Source organism: Heterocephalus glaber, unplaced genomic scaffold, assembly GCF_053883595.1.
Source record: "Heterocephalus glaber isolate CG9 unplaced genomic scaffold, H.glaber_assembly_v1.0 deba00000676, whole genome shotgun sequence".
Taxonomy (NCBI): domain Eukaryota; kingdom Metazoa; phylum Chordata; class Mammalia; order Rodentia; family Bathyergidae; genus Heterocephalus; species Heterocephalus glaber.
Window position 1 is genome coordinate 23,743,897 of NW_028258156.1, and position 18,379 is coordinate 23,762,275.

Below are 18,379 nucleotides of genomic sequence, written 5' to 3' on the forward strand. Positions count from 1 at the left end.
GTAAGTTTTAATAATTTGCTATATTTTATTTCTAATTTTCTCTCATAGTTAATATCTCTATTCTAAAATATGGTTAGACTTTGAGATTTAATCTAGGAAGACCAAATGTGGTGGTGATAAGATAGTAAAAATCTTAGAAACTCATTATTTGGTCAACTTTCTCCCTCATTAATCCACCACAATGTAAATTAAACTATGACTCAGAGCCCTCTAGGAGTTACACAAATATATGAAAGATGTAGTATAGATAGTTCCTGTGCCTGATTTGAGCCTCTCAACATTAAACATGAACCATCTGTATCTTTCTTGAGTGATTTATAAAAATTCTGCAGATTAGAAAAAACAAGAAATAGTGGCTGGAGTAGGTCAGCTAGTAGAGTGCCTGTCTGGCATGTGGAAAAGTTCTGGGTTCAAGTCCTACTCCAAAAATCAATCAAATGAGAGGGGAAAGGGGGGAGGGGGGACCTCTTTACATAAAAAAGCAATATGTGTTAAATTAAAAGAATGAAAAATCTATTTCTGAAGTAAAAAATTATTGTTTTGGAAAACCTTGAGTAAATTTGAATAAAGTGTAAATAATAAGATTAAAGGTGATATTCTATCCATTGCTAATATCCTGTCCTTTTATATCATTTCTTTTGCATTTTGGAAAAATAGTATAATGTTGTGTTTTTATAGCCTACTTAAAATTGCAGAATTAAAGGTCTTTTTAGGCAGATGTCAGCAGGCACCTCCCTGAGAGTCTGCCTTAGTGGTGCCTGCTCTTGTTCCCCAACCAGTTTCTTCATTTCTAAAGCTAGTTTCTAGGCAGTTTCTGGTTGGAAGAAGGTGATGAGAGAAAAAGGCCAGTTGAAGGATAAATTAATATATATCTTATACAATTCCTAATTGGTTATACATAAACTACTACTGTATGCAAAATTATGTGGAGTAAATATCCTTTAATGTGGTAAGTTTTCTAGTACACATGCAAAAAAGATTTGAGTTTAACATTTCAAGGAAAAATATTTTAAGTGTATACACAGTGTGCGTGTACACAACTCAACTTAAGAATCACAAATTACTGTTATGAAGTGCAGATGATTTGTTGCCTTTTCAACGAGTTCATGACAGGACTGTAATTTGTATGTCTTGCTGTCAGGTGGGCTTGATCCACCGGTGGTATATGCATGACTGTCCCATTGAGTGGCTTTTTATTAATTAGTAAAAAGAACAATAAAAGTTATTAGATCCATTTGTACCATCAGTGGTACAAGCTGCCTGATGGGACAGTCATGCACGTATCACTGGTGGTTCAAGCTGCCAGGAATGTGTTAAGTTTTATTGATTGATTGGTTTTTTGAGACAGGGTCTCCCTGTGTGGTTCAGGCTGGCCTTGAAATCACTGCAGTCCTCCTGCCTCAGCCTCTTTGGCACTGGAATTGCAGTCATGTGTCACCAAGTGTAGCCCATTTCAAATTTATTAAACAAAAAGCCTAATGGGAATTCATAGAATATTTTTCTCCTAATGAAAGATAATCCTGAAGAAATGTAATATTTTAAACATGTTAATCTGGTTCTGTTATTTTAGAGCTTTCTTTAATGACATCGAGAATTGACGAAGAAATGAAATGTATTGCTTTTCTCCCCGTCCCCCCCTCAGGTGGCTATCATCCAGTGAAAATTGGAGACCTCTTCAATGGTCGATATCATGTCATTAGAAAGCTAGGATGGGGGCACTTCTCTACTGTCTGGCTGTGCTGGGATATGCAGTAAGTGTTCTTTGTCATTTCTGCACTTGATTCTGACATAGTTCATCATCTGGTTCCTAAGGAGATATTGCTGAGAATCATTCCGCCTTCGTTGGGCATGTAAAGTGCCACTTAGCACAGGCCTACCTCAGCTAATCCCCGCCCCGCTTTAGTTTCAAGTTTATTTGCTCAGGTATTTAAAAATATGTACTCTCTTGTGGGTTTTCTTTCTTTCTTTCTTTTTTGAAGCAATCTCACTCTGTAGTTCAGGCTAGTCTTGAACTAATGGTGATCCTCCTGTCTCAGCCTCCCAAGCGCTCGATTTATTTCTGAATCTTATTCCTTGAAATTGCTTTTCATGAGGACAATTTCTTTTTTAGTAGTTCATGTCAGAAAAACATTCAGATTAAAATCAATAATGTATAGCTTTTCCAAATCAGTGTTCTGTGATGTTATTTAAAAGCTATCACCCATAGTAATAAACATCTTGCTGCTAGGTACATATATCCATGTATATTTGTGTGATGTATGAATTGAAACAAAAGTGTTAGAACACTTTTCCTTTCTCTGTGTGGTAACGCAAACACTTTTATAATCTACTTTAATTAGAATAAAATAAAAACAACAAAAACAAGATTGTCTTGCCCCGTGGACACTCTGTTTTAAATTGTGATCCCCATATTTGAAAAGTAGTATTTCAAAGGAAAACTTATTTAAAGTCTCTTTATTGCAGAGACCTCATTATAACATCACTTTTTTGGCTAGTGATATAAATAACTATGCTTTTTTTTTTTTAAAGGGGGAAAAGATTTGTTGCAATGAAAGTTGTAAAAAGTGCCCAGCATTACACAGAGACAGCCTTGGATGAAATAAAATTGCTCAAATGTGTAAGTACTACAAAAAATGTGAATGAATGCTATAATAAAAATAAATGACCAATTTTATAGAGGGCTTTTTTGGGTTAAAATAAAGGAGAAGGGCCGGGGATTTAGCTCAGTGGCACTGCACCTTCCTCACAAGTGCAAAGTCCTGAGTTTGATCCCCAGTCACACACCCCCCCAAAGAATTTTTATAGGTTCAAATACTAATTCTTTTATTTGAAAACTACCACTTTGTGGATTGGTATAATAGAAAAGAGTTTGCATTTTAAATTCTTCTGATCTTATATTCATTTTTCTTTGCATAGGTTCGAGAAAGTGATCCCAATGACCCAAACAAAGACATGGTGGTACAGCTCATTGATGACTTCAAGATTTCAGGCATGAATGGAATACGTATCCTTCTTGATGGCTGAATTATAGTGTATTTTTCTTTTTACTGTAAAAACCAAACAGGATTATTTAAAGCTCCTGTGAACTTCGTATCCCCTCTACATAAGGCTTCTAGGATCATTAAGAAGTCTTATAAAATAGGGCACCTAGAGTGGCTTAATTTTAGGTGGAATTAATTACTGACCTTTTGTCAGTAATTAAGATGAAATTTGTGCTGTGAAGGTAGAAGTGTATACCAGTACTTCTCTGTGCTTTAAACTTTTAAAAACCAGTGCACCAGGGCACTGTGGCTGCAAAGCATGTATGAGGTAAAGTATTTGTTGACTCAATAAAAGGAAAAATGTTCTGTTGATGCCATCTTCCCCAAATTGCACTTTAAGTACTATTAGTACTGACTAGTCCTAATAACTCTGCATTCTACTTCCAGGATAATACAACTGAGTCTTTTAAATAAGTGTCCTGCAAAGAATCATCTTTCTGCTAGGTGAATGCTGAAATCCAGGTCCCCATCCCCGCCCCCCCCAAGCACGCTTGTGTGCGCCCTTGCTTCAGTGCTGGAGATGGAACCTAGGGAGGCCTCAAGCATTCTAGGCAGGTGCTCTTCCCCTGAGCCACACTACTTGCCCCCTGGTTTTATTATTTCACTCCCAGTTTGTTCACTTTCCAAAAGCCTGGTAAAAGTAAAGTGATGTTATTTTCTATACTAGTTGGCAAATGGAAGAGTTCTCCATTGTTTTTTATTAACACTTTTATTATGAAAAGTTTCAGTCATGTAAAAGTAGTATAGTACAGTAATTTTATGTAAATTTGCCACCAAAATTAAAAAATTATGATGATTTGGCTATAATTCTCTATTCTTTCTCTTTTGCTGAATTATTGTAAAACAAATCCCAGATGTCATGTTCTTCTACCTGTATGGATGTCAGTGTGCATCTTGAAAAACTACAGATTTTCTTTTAGTGATTCTAGGAATCAAGCCCTGGTGCCCTCTACCACTGAGCTATACCCTAGCCATTTTTATTTTTTAAGACAGGGTTGTCCAGCCTGATCTCAAACTTGCAATCCTATACTAGTCTGTAGTAGACTAATTAGAAAAAAACCCCCATAAAATTAATAATATATTGATGTCATATACACTTCATTTTCTTAATCACAAAATTGACTTTTATAGAATCACATTTCAAAAAATAAGATTCTTATCAATCCTCTTTCTCCTAAGTCTGTATCAGCTCAACTTTGTGTAATTTATTATTAAATTGTTTAATTTACATATTTGCTCTTTTTTATATAAAATTAATCGTGAGTTTTAATTTTATTTTGTTTTTAGCTCTTTTGTTTTTGTTTTTTAATCTCTCTATGTAGTTTGGGCTCACCTCAAACTCACTATGTAACCCACACTGGCCTTGAACTCATGGCAATCCTCCTGCCTCAGCCTCCTGAGTGCTGGGATTACAGACGTGTGTCACCACGTCTGGCTTTTTTTGGTGTTTTGAGACAGGATCTCCCTGTAGTTCAGGCTTGCCTTCAACTCAGTATGTGGCCCAGGCTGGCCTCAAACTCACAGCGATCTTCCTGCCTGAGCCTCCTGAGTGCTGGGCTTACAGGTGTGTACCACAATGCCCAGCTTACCTTTACTCTTTTCTGTTGGAATATGACATTGTTTGCTTTGTCAAAAAGAAATTACCCTAATGGAAATTAATGAGTTCTTGAAAGATGAGTTTCTTGATCAGCTATCAGCTTAGGTGCTCTGCTTGCCTTTACAAAAATAGCCTTAGTCCTGATTCTAGGTCCTGTTTTAAAAGAAATGTGTCTAGCTAGAAGACAGAGCAGAGGCATCTCATGACTTTCTCTTGCAAGAGAATAGCTTTTGATTCTTCTGCTAAGTTGTTGTAGTGCCTACTGGTTTTGAGGGACCGAGGAGCTAGTGATCGAGCAGTAGTGGTAAGGAGTTTCTACCTTATCCTTCCCCTTCCTCTGCCTGAGGGGTTGACAAAGGGTAATGCCAAAGGGCGAACAAGAGAGAGAAAGTATCCCAGGACATAAAGCTTGTAGCAGAGAGCACAATTGGAGAGTGGAGATAATGTCTGTAATTTTCAAACTATTCTGTGCATGTGTCCATGCTGAAGCTCTGAGACAGTCTGTTGAGCATGGGCCTTCAGTTACCTCTTTGAGATGTGATTCTAGATCCTTTGAACGCTGCAGTCACCTTGATGCTGGTGATTTTTCATAGGTATATGCTGATCCCCAAATGTGTCAAGGTGTATGCATTAAATATGAACAACATTTGTATGTCAACCCTATCTCAGTGATGTAAAAACTGACTTTTAAAAAATTTTAAAGAATTCCAGATTCTTGAGTTTTTATTATTACAGTGTCTGCTCAGGCTGTGCTAAGAGATGTGTGGAGAGGGATGGGAATGTAGCTCAGTATGGGCCAAGATCTGCCTTGGTCACTGGTGGTCCCTCTGAGGCACACTCTCCTTGCTTCCACAGTGGGGGTCATTGCAGATTTCCTAAAGTGATTTTTAAAATAATATGGGGGATACAGTAAGTACTTAGTAAAAAACATCGGTTCTTTCTAATTAGGTGAGATACAGCAAGTGACTACTTTGGGTATTATTGATAGTATTGATAATAGTTTTTTGCAAAGAAATAAATGTTTTGCACGTGACACACATGATGCTGCTTTTAGTATGTGCCTCATTCCTAGAAATGAATCCACAGATGGTCCTTAACCCAGTCCCAGATGTGTGCATGGTCTTTGAAGTGCTTGGCCACCATCTCCTCAAGTGGATCATCAAGTCCAACTATCAGGGCCTCCCAGTACGTTGTGTGAAGAGTATCATTCGACAGGTAAGGGTTCTGAGGCAGCCCCCCTCCCATTACCCAAATGGCTAGCCTTTCAGTGTGGACTTGTGTGGACATGAATGAATAACATTTTGAACTGTTACTAAATCAGCTTTATACTGATATATATTTAATGGTGTATCATGCCATCTCGTAAAGGAAACAGTGTGAATGTCTGGCACACATTTCTTTTGACATATCTGTCTTTTTTAAGGTAAGAGATGAAGTATACTCAGAAATTGTTATATCCCTTATACTTATTACAAAACATCCCTCTTAGTTCCTTAGAAATAGTAAATAAATAAATAAATTGCTCATTTTTAATTATTTTCTTAGTATCTTTGGATAGAGTGGAAATCAAAAATATTTTGAGTTGCTTACAGATTCAGTTTTATGGGGAATAAATTTAGGGAAACTAATGGACAGAATGGTGACTGTACTAATAATACTGTATTATAAAGCCAGATATGGTAGTGCACACCTATAATCCCAGCATTTAGGAGGCTGAGACAGGAGGATTACTGCAAGTTCAAGGCCAGCCTGGGCTTACCTAGTGAGTTCAAGGCCAGTCTGAATTATATAATGAGTCCTTGTCTCAGAAAACAACAACAGAAAAAACAAAAAAGAACCCCTGTATTGTATACATGAAATTTGCAGAAATCATATATTTTATCACAATACACAAAAAAGAGCTGAGATAAAGGATAGGTTAATTCATTTACAGTAATCATTATATAATGAATAAATACATCACCACATCACACATTACACAGTAAATGTATTCAGTTTTTATTTTTATTTTTTATTTTTTTGGTACTGAGGATCGAACTTGGTTCCTTGTGCTTGTGCAGCAAGCAGCAAAACCACTGAGCTAAATCCCCAGCCCCTCAGTTTTTATTTTTAATTATACCTCAGCGAAATTAGGGGAATAAGCCTGGAATCATGAGAGAGGAGGGCTGCAGAGAGAAAGGCTCTCTACATTGGCTTCTATCAGTTGGATTGAAATATATCTACATAAATTGAGGTTATATAGAGTATTGTATTAGATGTGTGTGTAGTGTGTGTGCTTTACTCAGCTGCCTTCTGAAAGAAAATCCTCACGGACTGGTTTAGCAAAGATGCTTTAGTAGGTGTTGGTCGAATGAAAATATGCATAGATGGGAGATATAATTAGCAATGTTTGCCAGATTGTTTTGTGCATGAAATATGTATGTCTGCATTCTATTTATTTCTTGTACTTCCTCAATTAGGAAATTTGCAGAGATGACTTAGTCTAGATTACCTGTTATGGTATCATGGTTGATTATCACGGACAATGTCATGGAAGTTGCTTGGTTTGCTTGAGAAGAGGGCTAGGTGGTTAGAAGCCCCTCTCATATGTCAGGTCTAGAGCTTGGACTAGGCCCATCTGGGGATTTCAGACGCAAAACTTAGGCATTGGCCTAGAATATTTAAATAGGAAAAGAATCACAATGGTTCACCTATAAAGATTTGTCAGTTCACGAGATAGGTATCTAAAAATGAGTCTTCCTAACAAACTCATTGTATAAAAGTTTCAAAGCTCAAATTTGCATAGTGAAAGCATCCTAGATTATACTTTTGAAATTGTGAGTACATAACTTTCTTTAGCTTGCCTTTCTGTTCCTCAGTTATCTTTGTCCTTCTGGCTGCAGATTGACAACTTGTCCTCCAACATTACAGGTGTTACTTGAGGACAGGCTGGTGGGTAGGGGAAGGCTGGCTGTCTTGGCTTATCTCAGTTGGACTGAGATACTATTTCATGACATGCTTGGAGTAGGTACATGCTTATTAAACGTGTGTGGTTTACTTTAATAATATACCTGTTCCCTTTTAGATTTTAGGCAATAGCATTTTCATTCATTCATTATTTTAACATAGGGTCATCTCCAGTGAAACAATAGTTTTAATGTAGAAGAGGATACGTGGTGAGATGAAATTAATATAGTAATCAGTTATTCTATCTCCAGATGGTGCTTAGGTATTCATAGCTTTTAGTGGTAACTCTAAAACTTTTTTTTTTATGTAAAAGAACCAACTGAGGGATCTAAAAGTCTTTTTGTAAAAACAATTAATTTTATTGGTACATTTAAGGTATACAATATAATGACATTCATCGTTGGAAATTTGCACCTTTACATAATCTCTCTTGGTTCTTATTTCTTCCCCATTCCCCTGCCCTCCCTTCAACCCCTCCACCCCTCCCTATTTACAAAGACTTTGTTTCCATTTTTTTCATTTTCTCATATTAATTCCATTCCCTTCTTTCCTTTCCCCTACCCCTTCCACTTTGCCCCTTTTCTTCCTGTTTCACATTATCTATTATATCTTTTAATCCTTATTTATACTTTCAGTTTCTTACACTAGAAAAACTATTTGGTATTTACACATGTGTGTCCTGTTTATTTCACTTAAGAGTATTGCCTCAATATGTATCCATTTAGCTATAAATGTCTGTAATTTCTCATTTTTTATGGCTGAGTAGTACTCCATTTTTGTTAAAACTTGATCATGTAGGGGCCGGGGATTTAGCTCAGTGGTTTCGCTGCCTGCTGTGCAAGTGCAAGGACCTGAGTTTGATCCCCGGTACCAAAAAAAATCCCCACAAAACTTGATCATGTGGCCAGGTGTCGTGGCGAGCACCTGTAATCTCAGCACTCAGGAGGCTGAGGCAGGAGAATCGCTGCAAGTTCGAGGCCAGCTTGGGCTACATAGTGAGTTCAGTGCCAGCCTGAATTACAAAGGGAGACCCTGCCTCAAAAAACAAAACAAAACAAAACTTGATCATGTAATATTAAAGGGTTTACATATTCAGAAAATGTACTTTAGAAGTAGCTGCCCGTCTGCATTTCACACAGGCTCCGTCATTCACCAGAGCCCATCTAAACCAGTTTTCAACAGTGTCTGGTACTGCCGTAGGTGCTTGGCCGCATCCCACCTTCAACATGGCAGTGTAGGAAGGTGAACTTATAGATGAACAGTTGGTGTTTATTACATTTCAGAATGGAAAAATAAAATCTAACCATTCTTAGCAACTGAAGAGATGGTAAACCAAAAGATAGAATGCGGAGACTTTCATGGAACTTCAGAGTGTAACAGTATTATCCTGACTGAACTCACATAGCCTGTTCTTTGTGAGGGCTGAAGTTTTGATTGGTTCCACAAGAATTTCACAATTAAATTTTGATTTTGTCACGTGGCCTGCACTTTGTTCTTATATGCCATGTTAATGGAATTTGCTTTATTTTGGGGGAATGTATGTATCCATCTATATGTAAGAAAAATATGAAATGTGGAATTTTTCTAAGCTTATTTAGAAATTTCTTATAATAAATTGTTACATATCTCAGCCAAGAATCTGCATACATGTGTTTCAACTTCATTCCTTTGATTCAGCCTGTGGGCTCGATATTTCTGACTCCTGAGTAGTATTGGGAAGATCTTTTTTTTGTTTTGTTTTGTTTTTTTGGTACCAGGGATCGAACTCAGGACCTTGCGCTTGCAAGGCAGGCGCCAGAACCACTGAGCTAAATCCCCAGCCTAATCTATTTTTTTTTTTTTTTGGTACCAGGGATCAAACTGGGAAGATCTTTTATTGGTAGACCTACACAATTATATAATTTCTCAGAACAGAGTAGGCCAGTTCTTTCAATATTCTTCTCTATTGGCCATCTTCCCCTTAAAAACCAGGTATACTTGACCATGATTTAATTATCTGTGCTGTCACTTGGCATTCATCACAAGGCACCCAAGCCATTGAACTCTTCTATGTTGTCTTTTACTCTTAATGTTTTCTATGTTTTCAGGGCCTCCATCCTTAGTTCAGGCCTTATCTCCTCCTGCCAGTACCTTTTCTTAGGCCTCTCTCTACTCTCCCTGTGAGCAGCCCATCCTATTCCAGTTTGTCCTCTTTTCCATTGCCAGTTACCTTAAATAAAGCATTGCTTTCATAATTCATATTCCCCATTTAGAAACCTTTGCTGGCTTTCCAATGCCTGTTTGCTAAAGCTTAACGTTATTTGCCTTCATGAAGCAGTATAAGGAGTGATGAACAGCTTGGGTTTGGAGTCACATTTATCCTGCTGGAGCCAAAGGATTTTGTCCATGTTGATGAACCTCTTTATGCCAAAATTTCATTGTCAGTGAATTGGAAATAACAGTGAGACCTTCCTAATGAGATTATTGTGAACATATGAAGAGATACTAATATAAATATTTATGAAATACTCACTGTTTACTCTGTTCTAGGTATGGATCTGAATACTTGTCTGTCAGTTAATCTTTACTGTCAGTTTGACTGGATGTAGAGATTATTGAGGAGGTGATTGGATCTTGGGGTGTATGCTTATTGGTGGATTCATCCACTGATGTTCATAGCTGAATATGCTATTAGTAGGTGGGCCTGGTTGGAGGTAGGTCACTAGGGATGTGCCTTTAGAGGGTAGATCTGTTGCTTGTACTGTTCCCCCACTCCTTCACGGCTACCATGAGTTGTGTAGCCTTGTTCCATGGTGTCCTGCCACTGTGCCATTTCTGCCTTGGAGCTAGCCAAGCATGGACTGAACCCTCTGAAACCGTGAGCCAAAATAAACTTCTTCGTAAGTTGTGGATGTGTTGGGTATTTTGTCCCAGCAATGAGAATACAGCTTGACATAGTTTAATTCACTGAATCCTTACAACATCCCTATACAATAGGTATTATTAGTTTCCTGATTTTATGGAAGAGGAGACTGAAGAGAAGGCTCGGTAATTTGCCCCTAGTGAGGAAATAACTTAAAAAGTACTAAGTACTGGAAAGGAATTGAAACCCAAATAGTCTTAACTTGAGAGCTCATCCATTCGTCTTTTTTTTTTTTGCCAAACAGTGTAGAATATTGAAATGGTACTGGGCCTGTGTTCAATAGAATTTAAATCACTTCTTCCAGAGAACTTGTTTAAGGTCTTTTATCATCTGGTATCAGCCCATATTTTCCCTCACAAAAATATTTATGTCCTTCAGGTACCCGTATCCCTTCTGAGTTTATGAATATTCACAGATGTCCCAAGCAGTTATAAGCACATACAGATTTACCAGAATTTTTATTTGTAAGTTTTTACTTTTTCATTTTGTTTGTAGCTTAGAGAAAGTACTTAATGATGAACATCTTGATTCCTAAATGCACCTTGCCATTTTTTATTTCCACATCTTTTATAATTTTTTTTACCTTGGGCTGTTGAAAGTGCTTTTTTGTGTGTGATTCTGGTGATTGAACCCAGGATCTTTGCACTGAGCTACTTTTCTTTGTAAAAATGTTTTATTTTGAGGCAGTCTTCACTGAGTCACTAGGTTGTCCAGGCTGGGATCCAGTTTAGGATCCTGTCCCATAGCCCTGGGATTATAGGCATGTGTCGCTATACCTGGTTCTCATCATTTCTTCTGTACCCACATTTTAAAGGTTAAACCAAAAATCGTCTTTGACAGCGGCCACTCACTACCCCAGTTGAGAGTGATGTTCCTTTCTTCTGTGGGATGTCTGCAGCCCACATTTGATCCACCAGCTCAATGAGATATTTTATGTAGTATAGGCCAGATAGTCTCAATCTTGGCACAGTTGACATTTTCAACTGGATAAGTCTTTGTTGAGGATACCTGTCTTGTACATTGTAAGGTATTGAGCAGCATCCTGGACCTTTGTCTCCTAGATGTCTCTGGACTTGTGAAATGTCTGAACTTTATCAAATGTCCCCTGTAGGCAGAATTCCCTCTTTCCAAACCATTTGAATAGGACAAAGTACAGGGTATGCAACAAATTTGATTTCAAGTGCTAGCTTTGGCACTTCTTTTTTGTGCCATTTTACTGAGCCTGTTTCCTTATTTGTAAAATAATGCACAATTTGTAGCTTTATTGTAAAGATTAATGAGGACCTAAATTATATAAGTACATACAAAGCATTCATCATGAGTTTACAAACTAGCTATCAAATCTTCTCAGCCTTGTGAGGTGGTGTAGTCAGTCCCCTTGGATTCAGGAATCATGTGTTCTGTATTCCACATCCTTTTGTATCTTCTTTCCCATATTAGGTGGTCCTGAAGTATTGTGGTTGGTTGATTTTTTTTTTCTTAAATGAAGGAAGAAATTATGTTCCCCTATTTATAAGATAGCTGACCTTTCTCTGATGTCAATGACTCAGAAAGAAATTTTACCACTTGTTTATTTTGTGTAGGTAATGACAAAACTGGATCAGCTGCTTTTTTGGTGTTTCTTATATACTACTGTCAATCCTTTGATCAGTTCTTAGCTGTCCTCATTTAGCCATGGTAACCTGATGCTGGGGTAAAAAAGTGCTATGTTGGTCACAGTGTGAGGCGCTGTGTGCAGCTCACCCCCAGGCCTCTTCTCTGGCCTGGAGCACAGTCTTGTCACTATTGTCACTGTTTATTTACCTCTCATCTTTCTCTTTCTCTCTCTCTCCCTCTCTCTCTCTCTGTCTCCCCCTCCTTCTTTCTTTCTTTAAATCAGTTTATTGAGTTCCATTTTATGCCCATCTTTTTTTCTTCTTTCTAAAGCTGAGAAAAGGAGGTGTGCTTCTGATGGCATTATTTGTGTTACATTAAAAGATGTTGCCATCCCTATAACAAAACCACTACATACCGCCAGATCTGACTTCTAATAGTTTTTGTTAAACAAATTTCTATCTATGTTCATACTTTTTTCTTCTATTATCTTTATCTAGTTTTATTATTAGCATAATGTTGATTTCCTAAAATGAGGGGAGAAGTGTTCCTTCTTTTTTCTGCTTTAAATGTGTGATATAATTGATCAGTTAAAATGTATATGAGCCTGCTGTTGTCATATAGGTAGGTTTTCAAGCTAGGAATATACTTTCTTTAATAGATGCTATTCAAATTTTATATTTCCTCCAGAGTTAGTTTCATTAATTTGTCTTCTGAGGTACTTCTTAGAAGTTGTCGAATTAGTTCAAAAAAGATTTTTGTAATATGCTTTCTATATCCTTTTACATTCTGTAAAATATGTGGTAATGTCTTCTAGATCTTGATATTGTAATTTAAAAAGTGTATAATTGATATTGTGTAATAGGAAGAAAAGGTCTAATGGAGTAGGGGAAGTGGGAGGGGTAGGGGAAAGGAAAGAAGGGAAAAGAAAAAATATGAGAAAAGGAAAAAAATGGAAACAAAGTCTTTGAAAATAGGGAAGGGTGGAGGGGGTGAATGGAGGGCAGGGGAATGGGGAAAAAATAAGAACCAAGATACATCCTGTAAAGGTACAAGATCCCAATGATGAATGTAACTGTATTTTATACCTAAAATGTACCAATAAACTTAATGGAAAAAAAAGATCTGCCTTGGGTGAAGGCTTTTAAAAAATCTTTTGGTATTTGACTTTCTTATGTAATTGAAGTTGAAGTTGGCATTTTACTTTTTCAAACTATATAGTTTAATTCATTACTCTTACAGAAACCTTGTAAGAAGGTGGCTGCTTGCCATTAGATAAATGCAGCTCGCTAAGGGCATGACTCCAATTTTGGTGACTTTGCTTTAATGGTGGAAAAACTAGCAATTACAGCTTGTATCTCTGGATTTTAAAATTAATAGTTTTTCTGTTACCATGATCTAGCAGTCATGTTGCTCTTCGAGGTGCTCATTGCTTTATGCTGTATCTGTGTTGTGCCAGCTAGTCCTCACCTCTCCTGCTAAGGTCAGGGTTGCTGTCTGCTCTGCAAGAGATGCTGCATGGAGAGGGTTCCAGTCTTCCCAGGGTCCTACAGATACTGTGAAGGATTAGGAATTGAATCCAGATGGTGTAGCTCCAGCATCTGTGCTCTTAACTCTGGGGTAGTGTGAGATTTCCTACATAGAAAGATTTGGTATTATTTTAAACTATAGCATATATTTGTGAAAAGTGTATATTTGTGTCTTTGGTAAATGATTTTTCTTGTACATAATCACATTGCTTATAGTGTAGCCATTAGATTTTACAAAATACGTAATTTGTAACATGTTCCACAGTGCACAAGCTAACAGGACTTTTAAAAATAGTGTTTCACATACTCACTCTTGGTGGGGTGGCAGACCCTGCAGGTTGTCTCATCTCTTATCACCATGTGATTATCTGATTTTGTCTATTTGTATTTACACAGCATTTTAACATTCTGTAGCCCTTACTGTCATTGTACTTGGACCAGTATTGTTTAGTTTTAGACTAGTTTTAATATCAAATGAATAGTCATTTTGATATTACTTGATTTTGGTTGGTATGGTCAGACCTGTGATTCTGTGTTAACTTTAAATTCTCAGAGCGTGAGCCCTTTGCTCACAGATGTGGGAGTGGCTCCCTTTCAAGAGAGGTCAGCCTCTCCCAGCCCACTGCTCTGTGCATCTGTGTGCCGACTCCTCCCCAGTGCTTTTCATCAGGACAGCTGCTGGATTTCTTGGATGTCTTGACTTGGAGGAGATTTCAGAACAGTGAGGCTAAGGACATCTACTGAATATTTTATCTGAGTCTGTCTCTTGTTTTTGTCCTCTTATATTATGACAGGTGTTCCCCATACTTCATGCAGTTCTGCATCATGGTTTTCACAGCCAGTTTGTAGAATTTGCCTCATGTCTATTTCACTGAAGAAGAGAAATCCACTGAGAGCTTGAGTTTTTCTAGGAGGAAGTTTTCTGGGCTTAAGGAGAGCCCCTCTAGTGTTTTCCTGCACACCCACAATAATTAACATATAAATTAAGGACTCCTCCTTGGGGCCAGCCTCCTCTCCTCTCCCAGCCCAGCTGGCTGTCTGGGCTCCCTTGGCACTTCATTAGCTTGTTACTAACAGCATAAGAGGCAGGCAAAGTCTCATCACCCAGTGTCCTGTTTTTCAGATGTGGGAGGGAGAAAGTCCCCACATTGTCACCAAGGTCAGAACATAGCTGTAAAAGTTGCTTTTATTCCATTCTTCTTACAGTTTACAATTTTGGAAGAAGGTCTGTTCTTTAGACCAAGTAAGGCAGGGAGACAGCCATCTAGAGAAGTCTCCATGTTATTCTGGGCCTACGTCTTTCTTTGTGCAGGATTATAGGATCTGTTTCCAGCAAGTCATGGTGGAGAGGAGCAGGTTATATTGTTAAGACAAATGGCAGATGATACTGAAAAAACCTTACAGACCGTCTTCACCAAGCCCCTTATTTTATAAGTGAATTTGAGGTTCAGAGACAGGAAGTGACTTTCTCTAGGCTATAGGAAGTTAGTTTCTGGATCAGAAACTAAGTGGGGCCCTTCAGGCTTCACACCTTGGACTCAGCCTCAGGTCTTACTGCTGCTGAACTCTGAGTCAGACTTCACGTGGAGAAGCCTGGTACCTGCTCCTGGAGTTTCTGACCTGGCTCCTCAGAGTGGGTCATTGCCAGCCTTGTCCCTGGGCTTGTCAGTGGTTGGATTTGTCCCAGCTTTCCTAGTAACCAGTGGATCCCTGCTGCCTCCTGCTGCAGACACCATGCAAGGTTTTTTGGGACGCTAGGCAGGTGTGATCTGACAAAGGAAGACAAAGAGGGAAAAGCTAGTAAAGGCTCCTGTTAGCTATTTGTCAGATTTTCCAAGAGATGATCTATCCTTGGACATGAAGCTTGATTCATTGTTTTTATTTTTCCATCATCAGGATTATTCTGCACAAACGGTTATTAAAATCTCCCATCAGTGTCAATCTGGGGTGCTTTAATACTTCAAAATTCACTGGTTGAGAATAGAAATGCTATTACTGAAAATAAAAGCATTCCTTTTAGCTACAGCTAAAGACTTTTTAAAAAACAGTTCAAAATTCAAAGAAATTGTGAAGTCAGAGTTTTATTGCTGGGATCCCCCATAAAAGTTATCAGCAAAGCCCTTTTATATTAGGGGTTGAGGCAACTGAGATCCAGAGAAATTTAATAAATTAAGAAAGTATAGTTATATTAGTACAAGTCTTCTGACTTAGTTCAGTTATGTTGTTTTGAGCTTCCTATGTGCTAGATCTTGCTTGTTTTTGTTTTGTTTTTCAGGTTATTTCTAAATTTTGCTATATTTGTGTGTAGGTAGATATGTGTCTCCCTTTTATAGAAAGGAAGTAGACGCTCAGGGTAAAGCACCTTTCTCAGGTTATGAATGAATGTTTCAGTAGCAGTTTAAGGGTGGTCTGAGTCCCAACGATATGTTTTAATACTAAGCTGCATCTCTTTAATGATTAGGATTGTTAACTAGTTTCCCCAAGTGCTGTCAGGTCTTTGTTTTATATTGTCAGACATAGCCAGTGCTTTTTAAGAAAGGGTAGCCCATCTGAATCCAATAATCAATATTTTAGAAATCTGGACCATTTTTACTGAGAACACTTTGAGGACATCATTATCATTGTGAACTCCTGTTAATACATTTGCATACTGAGTCATGTTAGCTCTTACTTGTGTAGCTTCCCACACAGTGGAAGTCTTTAAACTGTGAAAGCAGCAAAGGTGGAAAGATAAGGTCAATTTATGTGCATGAAAAGCCCCTGAGAAGATATCTTAGTTTCCAAAGGATGATACTAATGTTTTTACTTCAGGTCAATATCAGATAACTGAAAGGAAATTTTAGTTGAAATAATTTTAAATGGTTTGAAATTTCTTCAAAATGTTGTTCCTTTGGCTTTTATGGATTGGATGTCATCGGTGAGCCTATTCATTAATTTATTGTACTTATTTTGTTCAGCTATAAACACTTTATTTACATCATTACTTAGTTGTACAAGGAAGATAATGAAATGTCTGTGAGTGGTATATAATCCTTCTAGACTATGTTCCTTTCATGAATATAACCTTTTTTATGGAAATACGTAATGATATTTTCTTACTGTTGGTCCCTTGACATTTTAAATATAACTTAAAATATAGTTGAAGTATTATTTTAAACAATAGGTTAAAAAAAATCAGTTTTAGAGTCTAAGTTTTTTTTTGCCAGGCATGGTTGTGCACGGCTGTAGTCCCAGCACTGAGGAGGCTGAGGCAGGAGGATCACTGTGAGTTCGAGGCCAACCTGGGCTACATAGTGAGTTCAAGGCTAGCCTGAACTACATTGCAAGACCCTCTTTCAAAAAAAAAAAGTCTTAAGTTTTTTTCCCTTTCATTTTACTCATACTCAACTAGCAAGTTGTCAGTATCTTTGTATTTTCTTAGAATAGATTTATTGTGTGTGTGATTCATTTGGGTTCTCTTTTGCCCAGTCCTCAGTCCCCATGCTTTGACGTGAGTGGGTAAGCTGAGGACACGAAGGTTATAAGCACCCTGAAGACCAGGGTCTTTGTTTACTGCTACATGCACACATCACAGATCAGAGTCCAGATGGTGCTCTTTCAGTGATGAGTTCATGTAAAAGTACTTCCCCCTTAAGTGATTGTAGGGGTTTTAATACCTACTCAAGAGACAGATATTCTCTATTCATTTTCCTTCTAGAATCTCTATTCCTTCACCCTTTGTAATGTGTTGACCGTGAGAGTAAATTAGCAGAAACATTGGGGATTTGCTGGGAATTTTCCAGTGCTGGAAGGTGTTGTCTATCTTTTGCTTACCTCTTTCACACTTACTGTCTCTTTGGACAAGATGCCTGAGTGGCTTTTATGTTGATATGTTATGACTTTAGAACTTCTAGTATATGGAAACATTTATTTTAAAGCTAAATTTTGATTATGGAAAGAATTGAAAAGACCCTTTAGTGAAAGATGATTTGAGAAAAATGTTGACCTTACATTTAGATCAGTGGGACTCTATGAGGTTTTATTTGTTTTAATGTGATAAGCATGTAAATATTTTGGCTCATTACTTTGTATTAATGCTATAGTGCTATCTAGATATTGATTTTTTTATTAGTACATGTTTATATTTCACAATATTGATGTTTGTTTTGGGAAACTGGTATATCTTCCTCATTTTCAGTCCTTCCCTACCCCTTTCCCTTGGACCCCTTCCTGAGGGATATTTTATACCATGTGATTATATTACCTATTTACCTTCTTTTTCGGTAATATTGAAAATGTATGCAAATCATTAGCCACTAGAGAAATGCAGATCAAAACTGAAGTGTAAGCCGGGTATGATGGCTGCTTATAGTCCCATCTACTCAGGAGCTTGAGACAGGAAGATCACTTGAGCTCAAGAGTTGAAGACTATCCTGGGCAACATAGTGAGTTGCTGTCTCACAAAACAAAAATCACCGTGAAATGAAATGACACGCCATGCTCACTAGAATGTCTTAAAATACATACATACATACATACATACCCACTACTTACCTGGTGGGAATATAAAATGGTGCAGTGACTGTAGAAAACAGTGATCATCCAAAGGCAAATGTAGATTTAAATAGTCAATCTCAAAGCATTGACCAACCAGTTAATAGAAGAGTTCACAAATCACATACTCACTGAAGCAAATTTGTTTTATAGATAAAAAGATATGTCCCCACAAAAATTTATACGTGAATGTGCATAGCAGTAGTATTGTTACTAGCCTAAATGTGGAAACAGTCCA

The 18,379-nt window shown here is 37.5% G+C and overlaps 1 protein-coding gene across 23 annotated transcripts in view; it reads left to right on the top strand.

Moving 5' to 3' along the window:
- Nucleotides 1-18,379, top strand: part of Srpk2 (SRSF protein kinase 2) — a 235,226-nt gene that overhangs the window by 189,733 nt on the left and 27,114 nt on the right. For all 23 annotated transcript variants that reach the window (XM_021253945.2, XM_004839697.4, XM_087206521.1 and 20 more), the window contains 4 exons: nt 1,643-1,751; nt 2,530-2,617; nt 2,917-3,004; nt 5,747-5,853. In XM_021253945.2, the coding sequence (XP_021109604.1) occupies nt 1,643-1,751; nt 2,530-2,617; nt 2,917-3,004; nt 5,747-5,853 (392 nt within the window). The remainder of the gene's footprint in view (nt 1-1,642; nt 1,752-2,529; nt 2,618-2,916; nt 3,005-5,746; nt 5,854-18,379) is intronic.